The 15,683-nt window shown below is 42.8% G+C and overlaps 1 protein-coding gene across 4 annotated transcripts; it reads left to right on the top strand.

Moving 5' to 3' along the window:
• The first annotated feature begins 1,879 nt into the window (after positions 1 to 1,879).
• On the top strand, positions 1,880 to 14,837 carry KCTD7 (potassium channel tetramerization domain containing 7). 4 transcript variants are annotated; one of them, XM_030472213.1, is made up of 6 exons: positions 1,880 to 2,168; positions 3,902 to 4,022; positions 6,331 to 6,523; positions 7,260 to 7,429; positions 8,768 to 8,946; positions 9,462 to 14,837. In XM_030472213.1, the coding sequence occupies exons 3-6, from the start codon at positions 6,380 to 6,382 to the stop codon at positions 9,836 to 9,838; spliced, it is 870 nt and encodes a 289-aa protein (XP_030328073.1). In that variant the 5' UTR covers positions 1,880 to 2,168; positions 3,902 to 4,022; positions 6,331 to 6,379; the 3' UTR covers positions 9,839 to 14,837. The 4 variants fall into 4 exon arrangements, 3 of the variants coding, with proteins under 3 accessions (XP_030328073.1, XP_030328072.1, XP_030328071.1); XR_003989515.1 differs by lacking the exons at positions 1,880 to 2,168; positions 3,902 to 4,022 and adding an exon at positions 5,836 to 6,235 and having other exon boundaries at positions 9,462 to 13,075; positions 13,657 to 14,837; XM_030472212.1 differs by lacking the exons at positions 1,880 to 2,168; positions 3,902 to 4,022 and adding an exon at positions 4,665 to 5,653.
• Positions 14,838 to 15,683: the final 846 nt, after the last annotated feature.

Below are 15,683 nucleotides of genomic sequence, written 5' to 3'. Positions count from 1 at the left end.
CAAAGCGGGTGCTGCCGGAGCATCCCTCCTGCTGCAAAGGAGATGCTCACGCCTATCCACATCCTGAAAATCCAGAGTCCTTGGAAGGACACCAAGCAAAACACCCAGCACCAGTCCAAACAAAAAACAAGGCACAGCGAGGGGGAATTTCGGAGGGAGGAAACGCGTGTGGTGAGACCAGGGGACAGAGCTCTGGTGCAGGATGAAGCGCTTTGGGGAGGGACTGTCATCCCCAAGGACCAGGGAGCACATTCGGGTAATGCACAAAACTTTTGAGGAAACAGATTAATAAAAACAGGAGACAAAGGTCCAAATGTCTAATTTACGGAGGAAGAACGGGTTGGGATTCAACAATTCTGTGTAAGCTCAGCAGAAGCAGAGATAGCTTTGGAAACACAGCAGCAAACCCTGGCGAGACCTTCGCTACCTACTGTGGGCAAACAGGGAGCTGTAAACATCAGAGTGTGAATAACAAGACAAGTCAGTCCACCCTGTGGGCAGGAAGTGCCCAGAGCCAGAGCAGGATAAACCACAATCACCTTTCAATCTAAGGTTTTGGGCATCCAAACCCCACAAGTCTCAAATGGCTGGGGGGACAGTTCTTTCACCGAAACGGTGAAAGAATTGGAACAGGCTGCCCAGAGCAGTGGTGGAATCACCATGCACGGAAGTGCTCAAAACCATGTAGATGAGCGCTTTAGTGACATGGTTTAGTGGTGGCCTTGGCAGTGCTGGAAACGGTTGGACTTGATGATCTTAAAGGTCTTTTCCAACCTGGCTGATTCTATGGTTATTCAAAGTCTCATTCCTCAGTAGCACCCCTAGAGCTGCTTGTGCAGCCCGTCGCTGAAGATTAAAACACTAAAAGAAGAAACTCCATAATTACACAGAATATCTAGGTTCTGTTAAGAATAAAGCAGCAGTTGCGCACCTCACCCCAGCAGGCAAGGCGTTCAGAAGGTTTTCCTTGGGAAGCTGAGCTTGGATAAGTGTGAGGTCCTCAAAGAGTACTGGGCTCCGGCCTGGGTGCTGGATGAAGGAGCTGGTGTGGTGAGAAGGGCCCCTCAACCATAATAAATCCATTGGGAATGTTGTGGATGCTGCCATCCTACACACAGCAACCACCACCAGTAGCACCTCTGACGGCCGAGCTGGCTGCATGTGATGTGGCTCCTCCAGTCCTTGTATTCTCCATTGTAGAAGGAGAAGGAAAACAAGCATGGCAGTCTCCTCATTTACCAGCATCGGCGATTGTCTTGATGGGACACCAAATTAAGCCCCCAAAATTCTACAAGGCTGCAGACTTCAAATGTAAATGGAAGGCAACAAGGGCCCTATGTGGAATGTTCTGGAAGGCAGCAGGGACCCTACAGAAGTCTTGCAAAGCATGTGGAATGCTCTGGAAGGCAGCAGGAACCCCACAGGGCTCTGGCAAAGCTCACAGAATGTTCTGGAAGGCAGCAGGAACCCCATAGGGCTCTGGCAAAGCCCACAGAATGTTCTGGAAGGCAGCAGGAGCACTGCTGGGCACTGGCAAAGCCCATGGAATACTCTGGAAAGCAGCAGGACTTCCTGGCAGGCTCTGGCAAAGCCCGTGGAGTGCTCTGGAAGGCAGCAGGGGATTAGTCCTGTGGCAAACCCCGCCATCGTCGCGCTGAGGCGAGAGGGAGCGGCTGCCTGCCCGCACTGGGGTCTCCCTTCGCGATGTAGACAGAGCGCGGTGCCACCACAGACGTTTCCCCGGAGGAAGGACGATGAATTACAGGACGTTTCCCCTCACAGAGGAGCAGAGAAGAGGAAAACAAACCCAAACCCAACACCCAGCGCTGCTGTGGCGGTGTGAGGGGCGGGCGGCGCTCCCGCCGGTGCCCATTCCCGCCTCGGCGGCCCCGCCCGCGCAGGACCCGGATGGACCCTACGTGACACGGGAGGGGCGCGGCAGCCGCTCTCGCTGCCCGCTCTGCGGGGCGGGCAGCAGGTGAGGGCGGGCGGGGCGGAGGAGACGCGGTGCCCCTCTGTCCCTTGCTCCCTCCTTCGGCCGATGTGGAGCCGGGCTGGGCGCGGAAGAGGCGGCGGCGGCACCGGCAGCAGCAGGTGGTTCCCCCGCAGGCCGGCAGGGGGCATGAGCGGTCGCCGCCGGTACCGGAGAGGCGGGAGGCGCCTGTCAGGTGAATGGCGGGAAAACACCCCGCGGCGCTCCGCTGAGGGGAGCGGGAGGGTGTCGGTGGACGGCGGCTTCCAGTGACCGCTGAGGGAGCGGGGAGCTCCTGCTCTGCCCCGGGGGTCGCGGCAGGACCTCGGCTTGGGCGGGGCTATACCATGGAAAGCCAACTCCCGCACCTACAGGTGCTTTCTGGTGTCCCCGTTAACGTTTAGGCTGATTAGAAGGACTTAGCAAGGTGCTCAGTGTTTAAGTGCTTAATTAATGCTTAATTTGCTGGAGCCTGGCTTAACTACACCTCTGGCTTAGTTTCTGAGCTATTTTGCGACTGTGCTGCCCTGACTGCAAATGGAATGATGGCTCCTCACCTCAGGGTGGTGGAACTGGGAAGCTGCTTCGAGCTCATCAATGCTTGTCCATGCTGTGAGGTTCTGTGTAAGGCGGTAGTTGCTGCAACCAGTGAGTACAGCCTGAGTAGCTTTTATCCATGGGGTATTTGGAAGTTCTTCCCTGTGAGGGTGCTGAGGCGCTGGCACAGGGTGCCCAGAGAAGCTGTGGCTGCCCCATCCCTGGCAGTGTTCAAGGCCAGGTTAGACACAGGGGCTTGGAGCAACCTGCTCTAGTGGAAGGTGTCCCTGCCCGTGGCAGGGGGTTGGAACTGGATGAGCTTTAAGGTCCCTTCAACCCAAACCACTCTGGGATAATACAATTTACTGCAGCTTGGGGATCTCAGGCCTTTTTCCGGATGTTTCTTCGCTATTCTGACATGGATTCATTAGAATTGACTGAATGTTGTGTCTTTTCCCACTTTGTTCACACAAGAAAGTCTTTGGAACAATGTTATGGAGAGCCTGTTAAGTCACCTCTTATTCAGCACTGTCACAGGGACCCAGTTTCTCTTGAAAAAGGAAGAGCCTTCCTAACAATGTGGTTGGTATCTCCCCCAAACAAGCATGTTCTAATGAGTTAGTTTTGAATAGCAGGTTGTGTACGTCTCCTATGATGGATTCATACATCAGTGCCTTGAAAAAAGACTTTGAGGTGCATTATGTTGCTTTTTTGTAAGTATGTAACTTTGCCAACACTTGTGTAACCTCAGAAAGTATTTACGAGAAAGTTGTTTAAACCAATACAGAAAAGTTGAGGGAACAGCAGAGCCTTAAAAAGCTTTTTTGAATCTTAGCATTAAGTGAAATTCAATGCATCTCTAGGGTTGCTATCATTCCCTAAGGAATGAAGCAAAACATGCAGGTCCAGTTCACTTAGTACACTTTCTTTGGTGTGTATATGTGAGACAGTATCTGAGCTGTGGATATGAAAGCTCTGGGAAGTAATCTCTGCCATTTAAATTACAGGTAGCTTGTAAACTGGAAGGAGGTATTTCTGGTAGAGTTGGATGGTGCTGATGTATGATTCAGTTACACATTTGATTTAGTAATAATGTTGTTTATTGATGATGTTTTCTCATTAATTATCTGTTGATCTGGAGCTAGACATATTTGAGAGTGAAATGGATGCATTTCATAAATAAAACAAACCCTGTAACTTTAAAGAGAGATTTAACAAAGCAATACTTTTGTGCATAGTTAATTACTGTGCATGCTTTAAGTGGCAAGAAAAAGATATTCAAATGGATGCATATTCCTCATGAAAGGAAGAGAACTGAAATTAAGAGAACAAAAATGCAGAAGATTGTATGTCAGAAAACTGGTCAGTGATTAGCTTATGTTTGTCTTTCAGGAATACTCTCTGTTCCAGTCAGCATATGGCTGTTTCACTACTCCGTGTCCATGGGTGAGCAGGAAGTGAAGCAAACCTAGAGAGGAACTTCACATACCTTTTCATGAGCGTCAAAAAACAGGTTAAACTTGTCAATGATCAATCTCATCGTTTTAACTGCCACTAATGTTATTCTTTAATCCTGGACTAATTATGGGCTGAGATCTTGTATGCTAAACATCACTATTTAGGGGGTTGCTCTGTGTTCCAATGGCAAAGAAGGTTATTAATCATGAGGACAACATAATTAATGTATGCTCTCTCATGGTTTTTCCTTAACCTTGGTGTCATGTTGAAGGAGAATTATGAAAGAGGAAAAAAAATTCCTTTTCCTCAAACCTCTGCTTCTGTTGGGAAAGAGGATCTTTTTGGTACAGTGCCAAATGGATGAACTTACCCAAAAGATATTTCATGGTCCTGATTGCAGTATACTTAATGGAGCTGAATTTTGTTTATTCAGAATATACTCCAGTTATGTGAAAATCATTGGACATTCTTGAAGAACACAGAGAATTAAAGATCACAGTTTGGGTCAGTCTTGAGTTCTTTTGAATAGTCTGAACTGAAAATGGAGCAGTCAAAGCAGGGCTGTCAAGTAACAGCATTATAAATAATACACTCACAATAAATACAGGCTCACACTCAATTTTTACTGTCCATCTTATAAATTAAGCTTCTGCAAGCTGTTTCTTGATGATAATTTGTTTACCTCCTTGAAGGAGTCTCTGCCAAAATAATCCTTCATTTGTGTTGTGTATGCTCTTTATCTGTGAGGCATAGTTGACTTGTTTTGATAATCGATGATATCAGAATAAATGTTGTTTCAGGACAAATACTAAAATCGTTAATAGGGTGTGGACATTGAGAAGCCCTTCCGTCCTCATTTGTTTGCCTATGCATTGTACTGTGGTGGAAAAATGGTGAAGTCAAAGTTCATCTTTTGAGCTATAGGGAAGAGAAGGTAAATCCCTATCCTAAGCTGAGACAAATCTCTTAACAGCAGTTTAAAAAGAAATGTTTGAAACTTCACAATACCTACTCGCCTAAGTGAGTTTGTTAGGGTGCCAAACAGGATCTAGAATTCACCTCCACAGAATGTAGAGGGTTTGATCTGATCAGCTCTCTAAAGATGATCGGTTTCAGCTGAAGCACGCCAGTTCTGCCTGGGTTCATCTGAACTTGCAGCGTTTCCTTTAAGATCGGAGATCTACAGGCAGGCTGATGATGTGCATGATGACTGTATTAGCAGAGTTCATAAGGCAGACTAGTTAATCATGGCTTTTAAAATTTTATGTCGTTTCTGCTTGTTGATTTTGATTGGAAGCAACCTTTCTGCAACATTTATTTAGTCAATAAGTAAATGTACCAGCTATGCTTGTGCAAATACTCCTTTTCTGTTTATGTTTTATAGGGATTTGAGAGAAGGAGCTTGCAGGGTTAGAGAGCTAGATAAAGCCTCTGGTAGTATAATGTCTTTGTTAGGATGTTGTGATGCCACTGGAGACGCCCCAGCAATAAACAGAGGTACTCTTTACATAATGCAGTGTAAAGAGAACAGCAGGGTTTCTACTCTGCTCTTCTAATTACTGTTTTTACAATGCAGCTTATTGTTAGTCCATCCCATCCTCCGGCTGAAGATGGACTATGGAAGCACTGTAGTTGGCATTTCCATGCATGTTTTTTCTGTGCAGGAAAGGAAATTGCTGATAAGCAGTAAGTGCACAATGTGATATGCAGAGTTAAATACACGTGTATTGTGTGTGTGTGTGTTCGTGTACAGCGCGATGTGACGCAACGAGCAGGAAAACGTTTGTTTTCTCTGTTGGAAAACTCCATTTCCTCATCTCACAGGAAGTGCTAGAACTGGACAGAGCTGTTACAGTGCATGTCGCTGTGCATATACAGGCTGTGCTCCGCTTGTGCAGCTGAAGGTGACAGACCCAGAGCTGGGTTGGGAGCAGCAGTCCGGGTGTTGCACAGCACCCACGGCCAATGGGAGCGTGCAGGCAGGACGTGCTGGTGCAGGCGGCCTATGGCGATGGACGGGCTGGAGCAGCAGCCACCCAAATTCCCCCAGCAAATGACATTGTGCTGCAGCAGCGTGGTGGAACCAATCACACCCGCACTGCACAGCCAATGGGCGCTGGTGTCTTACCCAGCCACTGGCAGGGGCTCTGTAGGACCTTGGTCCAGCTCTGCAAACAGCCTTCCTGCAGAGACAGCCCCTCCGAGTTTGTTTCTCAGCACGAGAGCCATCCCTGCTGTGATTCATTTCCCAGGAATAACAATGCCATTGTAAATTATCCGGGGAGTGACGTGCCCTGCCTGCCACGTGATCTGCTGCTGGTGGGGAGGGCGCCGAAGTCATTTGGGTCTTGTTTCCCATTTAGCATTGCCACGGCTGCCTACCCAGCAGACCTGCCTACGAGAGCCAGAGGGATGGTGGTAGTTACGGGGCAGAACAAAGTGAGTGGAAACCCGGATGATGCCATGTCGAGCTCGGATGCAGAGGATGATTTCCAAGAGCCAGCCACTCCTACTGCAACCCAGGCAGGACAAGCACTACCTCTGCTGCCTCAGCAGGTAAGAGCTCTCTGGTACTGTACTGATCAGGGCCAGTTATTGCAGCACGTACTGCTCAGTTGCCAAAGAATTTGGGATTTCTTTGTTGGAGGATTTACGGATATGGAGTTCAGTTTCCATTAGTAGCTAAATGACAGCATTACTCGTGTTTGATGTTCCATCCATGTTTGGACTTGACAAATACAACTTTTATTCTGATACCAAAGCATCTTAAGGTGTGATGTTAAGATTTCAGGCCTCCTGTAAACCTAAATAAGAGAGTCACTGGGTTTTTTTCAGTGTATAGTATAAAAGAGTATAGTGTAGTATAGTAAAGGAACCAGTAGAGTAGCAAATGAGTGCAAGTCTCAAGGTTGGCCTGAAATTTTGTATGGGGTGCTTGTGTAATGTTGGGGAGGGTGTTTTCTTTCCCCAAAAGAGCCAGGAGGAGGCATTCATGCTTTTAATGAATATCTGGTATTAAAGCTGAGTGATTACTGCTACTTCAGATTTCCAACTAACATTAAAATATCCCTGGTTACACCCAGAAGTCAGCCAAATTATTCAAGTTCTTAGCCCCTGAACCTCACTGCTTCGTGGCAACAGGCTGGGAAAGAAGCATTTGTCAGACCAAGTTATGTCACATTGGCAAAGACTGCGTGCTGTGTCTTCTAGAAGTTGTAACCCTTTTGGCCTGAACATGTCTGGCAAGGATTAGGGGCTCATTTATAATGTGATAATGTGGTTGCTTTTGCAGTTTCCAGAAGTTGTTCCACTCAACGTAGGAGGCATGTATTTTACAACAAGACTGTCAACACTGAGGCGGTACGAGGACACGATGCTGGCGGCTATGTTCAGTGGAAGACACTATATCCCGACAGATGCTGAAGGCAGATATTTTATTGACAGAGATGGAACCTACTTTGGGTAAGTGTCCTCAGTAGTACAGTTTGCAAGTTGTTAATGAAAATTATTTTTGAAGAAATTAAGAAACTCTTTGTTCTTAAGGGCTTAAGATTTACAGTAGAAAAAGAAAAACAAGTTTTGAACTTGTACATTGTCTCCTCTAGATTATCTCCTTTCAAGTATCAAGTTGTTTTGATGTTTTAAAAAAGAATGTATTTTGCATTGCTTTTCATAGGAAGCTCTTTTGTACAACACTGGTTTTTAATTGATATTACAGTATCTATGATAAAGAGGGAATGGAAGGAATGCATCTAGGTTCTTAACTAGTTGAAAGTATGATGCTTTCAGTGTTTAAATAGGATATAATGTAGCTGGTAAAAAAGCACAAGCCTCAAATACTATTTTTGCTGATAGTGCCATATTCTTTCACCTTCAGCATTCCTTCCTGTGTGTTTAGCTGTTGTTTTGTTTTTAATTAAACTAACCATGATCATACTAATACTCTGGATTGGTGTGAGATTGCTAGCAAAGGTAAGCAGTGTTCATGAGTTAACATTCATGAGTTAAGGTTTTTGCCCAAAGCACACTTTGCAATTTAATTTGCCTTTCTTCCTTCTCCTTTGTAGACATTTCCTTAATCGCTTCAACAGAGAAGGACTGAATTAGTTTCAAAGCACATCTGGATTGTGGTGTAATCTGGGACAGAAATAGATTAAGATACTACATTTATTAGAAAATAATTATTTCTTTACATTTGGCAATTTGGAGGTGCCTGGCACTTTGTTGGCAAATCACTTCATTTGTCATGTTGTCAATCTGAACTGAAAACATGGCTGGAACAGAGAGCCAAGTCAACATGTGCTGTGTTTGTTGACATGCTGGTGAAGGTTGCAGGAATGCTTTGTTTTATTTGCTATGGTCAATAATAGCTTTGTTAATGCTTATGAAGCAATTTCTTTCCATGATAAAAAATCTTGTAGCTTAACAGTGTTTCCAAACTACAAGGAAGTGTTCTCGTAATTACTACTATATATACTACAAGTGTATGTGGCCCTGATCCCACGAAGAGAAAACTTCCTTTGCAAATGCACCATCCATTCACTACAGTCCTGGTTCTCACGTTGTGCATATATATAATTCTTCAGGAAAATGGAAAAGATCAGTTTGTCACAGACCTAAATGTGAAATACAGTGACTACATTCTCTTTACTATGAAACAGTGTCCCCTCTTCTGTTTTAAGTGGTTACTCCACCTCGAACTTTTTGTTTAAAATCTGATGGTATTTGTTTTTCAGTGAGTTGTTCCTGCAACATTTTTGGCAGAAACATGTTACTTTAACATTTTTGCCCTTCTTTTAGAGACATACTCAACTTTCTACGATCTGGTGACCTGCCGCCAAGGGAACGCGTGAGGGCAGTTTACAAGGAAGCTCAGTATTATTCCATAGGACCATTGCTAGACAATCTAGAGGATATCCAGCCTCTTAAAGGAGAAAAAGTTAGACAAGCTTTCCTGGGCCTAATGCCATATTACAAAGGTAAATAAACAAAGTAGTATTGACTGTTTGTTCCGGCGTGATTCGAGTAGTTTACATGGTGCTTTCAGCTCTGCTTCAGCTTTCAAACTGATTCCATCGTAGTTGGGAAGTTTATTGTGCACTTTTCATGCTCTTTAGATCTTTGAGGTCTCCACATCAGATTTGTTCCTGCTGCATCCTTGGATGCAGACTTTTATGCTGCCTTTATTAAAAGGGAGCAAGATCTAGGCCATAACATTCAAGGCTTTATTAAAATATGAGGGTTTCTTTGCCTCTGCATTTGTGCTGTTAGGACCTGCAACTGAATGAACTTGGGCAATAGGGACACTGAGTTCACAAGATGACAGATTGATTTAATTACTTTATATTTAGCTATGTGCAGCTTCCTGTTGCTGCTAATATTACGTTAAGAATAACTTGTTAAGCACTGTAGTAATGTTTCACAGGAAATAATGGCATTTGTTTTATTTTGGGGGTTTTTATATTTGTTTGGGTTTTTTTATTCTGTGTTTTAGATCATTTGGAAAGGATCATTGAAATAGCAAAGCTCAGAGCTATGCAGAGAAAAGCAAGATTTGCAAAATTGAAGGTCTGTGTCTTCAAAGAAGAGATGCCCATCACTCCCTATGAATGCCCACACTTCAATTCTTTACGTTTTGAAAGGAGTGAGAGTGAGACAAAGCTGTTTGAACATCATTGTGAAGTAGATGTATCTTTTGGGCCCTGGGAGGCCGTGGCTGATGTATATGATCTTCTGCACTGTATTGTGACAGACCTGTCTGACAGAGGGATAACTGTGGATCATCAGTGTATCGGGGTGTGTGATAAACACCTGATAAATCACTATTACTGCAAGCGTCCTATCTATGAATTCAAGATTACTTGGTGGTGAGTTACCTTGTCCAGAACAGTGCAGGGAATAAAGGACTTCTAGATGACAATTGCTTTTAATATTTTTGCAACGTGTCTCTGGAAATGCATTGCTGCTAACATGTATTGGATGCTGAAACATTGGCTAATGCTTAGCTGCTCAGCACAAGGGAAACCTGGTGCAGAGGTTGGAAAACCTCTGCAATATTGAAAAACCAGCCTGAAACAAGACTGTTGGCTCAGGTACCTTAATGAGGCACAAAACAACATCACCTCATGGAAATTACAGGTTGGAGCATCTAACATCTTCTATAAGGTGGCACCTTCCATGTGGCTTTAGTATCAGAGTCTGCAGAATAGATATTGCAGCTCTCAACCACATTGTTATAAAGCCGGGGTGCTAAGAATGCTGACCTAAGGTGGTTGAATTTTACCCACTTAGAAATGTTTAAGTCACTACTTAAACTTGCCGCTTCCTAAAATTGAGTAACACCCAGCACAGAGATTCTGGAAATGTAATTTTGATGTAATAGATCATTAAAAAAACAAAAGGAAAGGAGCATTCCCTATATAGTATTAACTGTTGTCATGATTAAGCTATATTTCTTTTTTAATTAAGAATCTGCATTGTGACTTATAACATTATATTTCTATTATTTCCATTGTTATAAGAAGGAATAGCAGATTTGGAATATATTCCTTAATGCTTTTAGGAATAATAACTGTTCATGGAAGACTTGTGCCTGTTTTTAGCCTTAGAAATTCTAAATGTTTACAGTATCTACAAAAAAAAAAAAGCTCTTTAGAATCAGGTCATTTACAAAGGCTTTTGGTAAATGAGAAAACCCTATGTGTATGTTCCTATTAGCAGAAGTAAGAGGAATATTTAATGTATGTTATTTTATTACTGACTCTTTTTACATTCTATGATACTAAACTTTGTTCTAGAGTTAGAGTCAAGTGATGATACTAGACAAGTGCTTTCTTCACCTCACCTTCTCCAGGCAGTTAAGTCTCATTTTTACCATTCTCGTTGACCCTTCCTGGTATAATATCAGGAAAAATAATTTCAACCTTCCTATTCAAATAGTTCTCCAATTATAAACCAATATATCTGTATAGTGAGTGTCTTTCCGTGCTGAAAGAGGCAGCCATTGCAGAATCATGTTCTTTTCAGAAGGTAATAGTTGCACTTCTGGCATTAGTAACCACATGCCAAGGTTGAATTACTTAATGTCCAAAACTGAAAGGGAGAACTAAACATCTGAAGATATAACTGTTGTGTGAGGGACAGAAAATCAAGTACTTCTCCAAGAGACCCCACATGAAGTGACCGCAAAATAATCTTAAGGAGAGAGGGGGAAATAAATGTTTGCGTATTGCATTCCATTGGATTAGCTGATCCAAGAACATTGCTTAATTAAGCTTTTGACCAAAACACTTAAATGTGTTAATTACAATTAGGAAAATTCTCAGTTACCTGAGGTAATTTTTAGAATAATTGAAAGAACTTTATGATCAAATTGTCTTGGAAAAAAAGAGGCAACTTGTTTGCATTGTCACACTTGTATTTATGTCGTTTAGGAGGTTTTAGTGATGTGTCTCTCTGAGGTGCGGGCACACAGTTCTGATGATCTCTTTTCACATGTTTACTTACAGAGGGTCATTGTCAAGTGCTGAGGTTCAAGTCCAGATCTTAGATTTTGAAGTGGAAGGAGGGAGGAAATCATGTGCATTTGGATCTTCATTTAAGCTCGTTTCAATTGTTTTCTTAAATATTGGCCTTTGCGTTACAAAGTGCTGTACTTGTGTTTGACAACCCAAAATTCAAAGTCAAATGAGACTACTCAAGATATTTAAGTTCAGGATTTTCAGCAGCAGTTTATATAAAGATTACGATGAGAATTGCAGTTTTACTGGGTTAATCAATGTGGTTTTGCCACTTCCCGTATATGTATTCCCATGGGACATAACTCTGGTTTGAATTTCAGCACAAATGGAACAGTCAGATTTAACAGTATGTTGTTTTAGTTTGGCTTTAAGACTTTTTCTGCTGTTACTCTAGAGAAGCTATGATGGCAAAATCCCTGTTTTGATCATGTTTGCTATTTCTTAATATGCACACACTGACATTTTAGAACATTCCCCTGTTTATTGCTTAAATAGATAAGGAACACTACCTAACTAAAAAGACAATTAATCTTAGTCTGTATCAGTTGCATCTGGATTGATGCTTTCATCCTCTAGAAGCCAGCAAACATTAAGTGCAATATTGAAACAGAAAGCAGGGATTTGAGCCAACATGCTTTCATTAAACATGTACATTCTGTGATGTGACTTGTGCAGGTTAACAGTATTGTTACTGACTACACTCCTTCTAAGCAGTCTTTGTTTACAATGATTTAGATGATGTTGCCTAATGTGGGTTCATGTTTTGGCAGAAACAGAAGAGTTGGGCAGGCGGATGTCAGGGAGTTCAATCTAATAACTGGTTTATTATTGACTTACCTTTTCTTGGCGTGTAGCATAACTTTTGAATTCTGCATTTGCACCAGAAATGTGAGTAGCTGATCTACTAAATCCATGTTTAAGATGACTGATGTTTTTGTATATTGTGGATGCTTTATAATTGTCTAATTAAACTAAATACCTACATAATACTGCTTTTTTTCTTTAGGACTTTCCTTTCTACCTGGCTAGGCCAGAGGTTTGCTAGAACATATTTCCCCATTTCTTTGTGCTTCTACTTTTTGCTACTTTAGCATCTAGATAGCTACTTTTCCATCCCCACATTACCAAATGCCCTGTGTTTGCAAGTTGACACCATGGACAAATTGGCCAGGCAGTAAATGGTCTCATATCACCTATATAATATTGCTATTAATATCATGTTTGCAGATCATTAGAAGGACAATGCATATCCATCTATTTAGCTCATTCAGTTTGAAGGAAAGACATTTACTTTGTGCACTAAGACAGGATACATGCCACTTCTGGTTCTTTTGTCTATGGTTCTCAGTATATCTTTGTTTTTCCTAGTGAAATCTGAAGTTGCTGAACACTGCCCTCCAGAACTGAACACAGCCTGTTCCAAATCTGTCCTGTGCATTGGGCATGTGCTGGTTTTTGCAAACATGGAAGTGGGAGGGAATTAGTTCTGCAGTGTATTTCCCCAGGGACAATCTTCACTAGCTCTGAAGGAAGACTTCAGTGGGATCCTGATCCACACTTGCCCCACATCTCCATTTGTAGATGAAGGGTAAGAGGCATAAGGAGATGAGGTGTTTAGCCTGAAGATTCATGGTGAGCTGATGACTCTGGATTCCCCCTTGGTCCTCACCCCTTTCTCTAACCTTCAAGATGTAAAACTGTATGTGCAGGGAATTTACTACTTCTCCCAAATTTGTTTGCAAGGTGAATAGTCTGGTTTAAAATTCTTTTAATATTACAATATAGTGACTGATTGTTAAAGTGTTGTTAAAGAATCAGTGGAAATATTACTGGCAAAAAATACCTGACTAAATGAATTAAAATCCCTTATAGCATAATCACTTTAATTTTACTCTGTGCTTTATTTTTTCCTAAAGGCTCTTAAGAAATGTAAACTCTTATTTCTTTTAGGGGCTTACATCTGTTTCACAGTTATATGTTTTCAGCCAAAGTACCTGTATTTTGGGGTTTGAGGGTCTTGTTTGTTGTGTGCTATGAACTGAAGGATAAGTGCATGATCCCTTAAAATAATTAGTGATATAATTAAAGGTCATTATTTTCATTTGGCATTTGTAACCCCTGGGAACCTTCCTTCCCAACTTCATTCTCACCACTCATTCTTGTTGATAGATGACCTGGTTCAGTTGACATGATGAGGAAGGTGATGGAAGTGCCAACAGGGAAAGCCTTGTGTCCAAGCTGATTGATTGCATTGCATTTCAAGATTGTTTCCATTTTATTTGAAGAGGAAGGCTCATCACCATTTACGCGAGGTCAGGCAGAGGATCCAGCCTGTCTAGAAGCCCAGGTTCATCTATTGCCTCTGTAAGTTCATTGTGTTGTGATGTGCCCAGTTAAGGGGGTAGGAGAATCCAGCGGCTGTGGATTGTACAGCAGTGACCCGTGGGGTGGCTGCAGGGTCACACTGCTTGAGTTTCAGCATCACTCAGAGATCTGAGCACCTTTATGCCACAGCTTATACACTGGATCTTTCTTTTCTGCATAGCAAAGCAATCAAGTTTGAGATGCAACTGCCTGGCAGGTAAGAGAAGACTTCAGGGCTTCTGTAGAAGGATGATCTCTTAACTCATCATAAATCTCTGGGACATAATATTTCTGTCACTTAATTTTAACAGCTACTTTAGACAATTTATAGACCCCACTGGCTTTAAGTTATGGTTGGTACTACTGAACCCTGGAGTCGTGTTGATCTTTTTGGTTACTTAAACAGTTGTAAATGTTTTCAGGTTGTTTGTGCACAGCAGAGAGGACCCAGGATGGTTCTGAGTTTTGGGCTATGGAAACGTAATTTAACAAACAGAAAAAAACCCTTCAGTCTTTTCACTATCTTTCCCTAAATTTCGATTTCAGTGTGTAATCATGTTCTGTTACTATCTTCTGTATATAGTCCTCTAACTGGAAGTCACTTCCCAGAACAGCAGTTCTTAGTCATTTTTACTTACCCAAGCTTAGTATAAGTTTACCTCCACTTTCACTGTGACTCTTATAAATGGATTTTGTTTGGTTTGAATTATAAATTGTATGTGTCTATGCATTGTAACCTGTAATGCCTTTGAAAATCCAGCCTGGATGCTACTGATCAGGGTTTGGAATTCTCTCCAGATGTGTTACATGTTTAAGCAAGTTGATGTGTGATGTTTAACACTGTGTGTACTGTGGTGTATTATTTCTTACTACGTTTTACTTTTTAGTTCAGGTAATATGTAGTCCATATTTTTTATTTAAAACACATAGAAGAAAATGTGGATATAAAGTTTGTGTTGTGCAATAAAAGTACATTCCACTGAAAACTGTTGGAATCTGATCTGCAGCCACTGCAGTCCCCATCCTCACAGTCCCTACGATTTGAGTTTACTTTGCAAATGAAAATTAAGACACAAATCTCCATTGCAGGTTTCACTTAATGGCACCAACCACTCATGTTTTCACCATTTCCTTCACAGGAAGGAAACACTTTTGCAGTGTCTGCAGTCTCCTCGGGCAGACTGGCTGGTATCAGTCCTCTCAGTTCTGCTTCTTTCCCCCGTACTCCTCTGCTCATGTCAGACAACCCAGACGAGGGCCAAACTCTCCCTGCTTGTGCAGTGCTCAGTTTCTGAAGTAACTGGAATACCCTTTTCCCTGCTGTCCACTTGTGTTGCTAACACCATCCCTTGCTTTCACAGCTGGATGCCTGTGTTGAGCCCTGCTCTGGGAGGAAAAAAAACCCCAGACACCAAAACCAGTATGAGAAGACTGTGTAAATGAGAAAAGAAAGAGGAATAAGGCTTAAATAGCAGTAGCTATTTCTATTCCTGCTGTGGTCAGCATAAGCACACGCCCTGGAGCGCTGGCTGGTCTGGGGTTGAGGTAAAAGCAAAGCATTTGTCATAGAATCACAGAATCCCAGAGTAGGTTGGATTGAAGGGACCTTAAAGCTCCTCCAGTTCCAACCCCCTGCCACGGGCAGGGACACCTTCCACTAGAGCAGGTTGCTCCAAGCCCCTGTGTCCAACCTGGCCTTGAACACTGCCAGGGATGGGGCAGCCACAGCTTCTCTGGGCACCCTGTGCCAGCGCCTCAGCACCCTCACAGGGAAGAGCCTCTGCCTAAGAGCTCATCTCAGTCTCCCCTCTGGCAGGTTAAAGCCATTCCCC

Source organism: Strigops habroptila, assembly GCF_004027225.2.
Source record: "Strigops habroptila isolate Jane chromosome 13 unlocalized genomic scaffold, bStrHab1.2.pri S16, whole genome shotgun sequence".
Taxonomy (NCBI): domain Eukaryota; kingdom Metazoa; phylum Chordata; class Aves; order Psittaciformes; family Psittacidae; genus Strigops; species Strigops habroptila.
The sequence above is the reverse complement of the archived record's forward strand: the minus strand, read 5'-3'. Positions and strand labels throughout refer to the sequence as shown.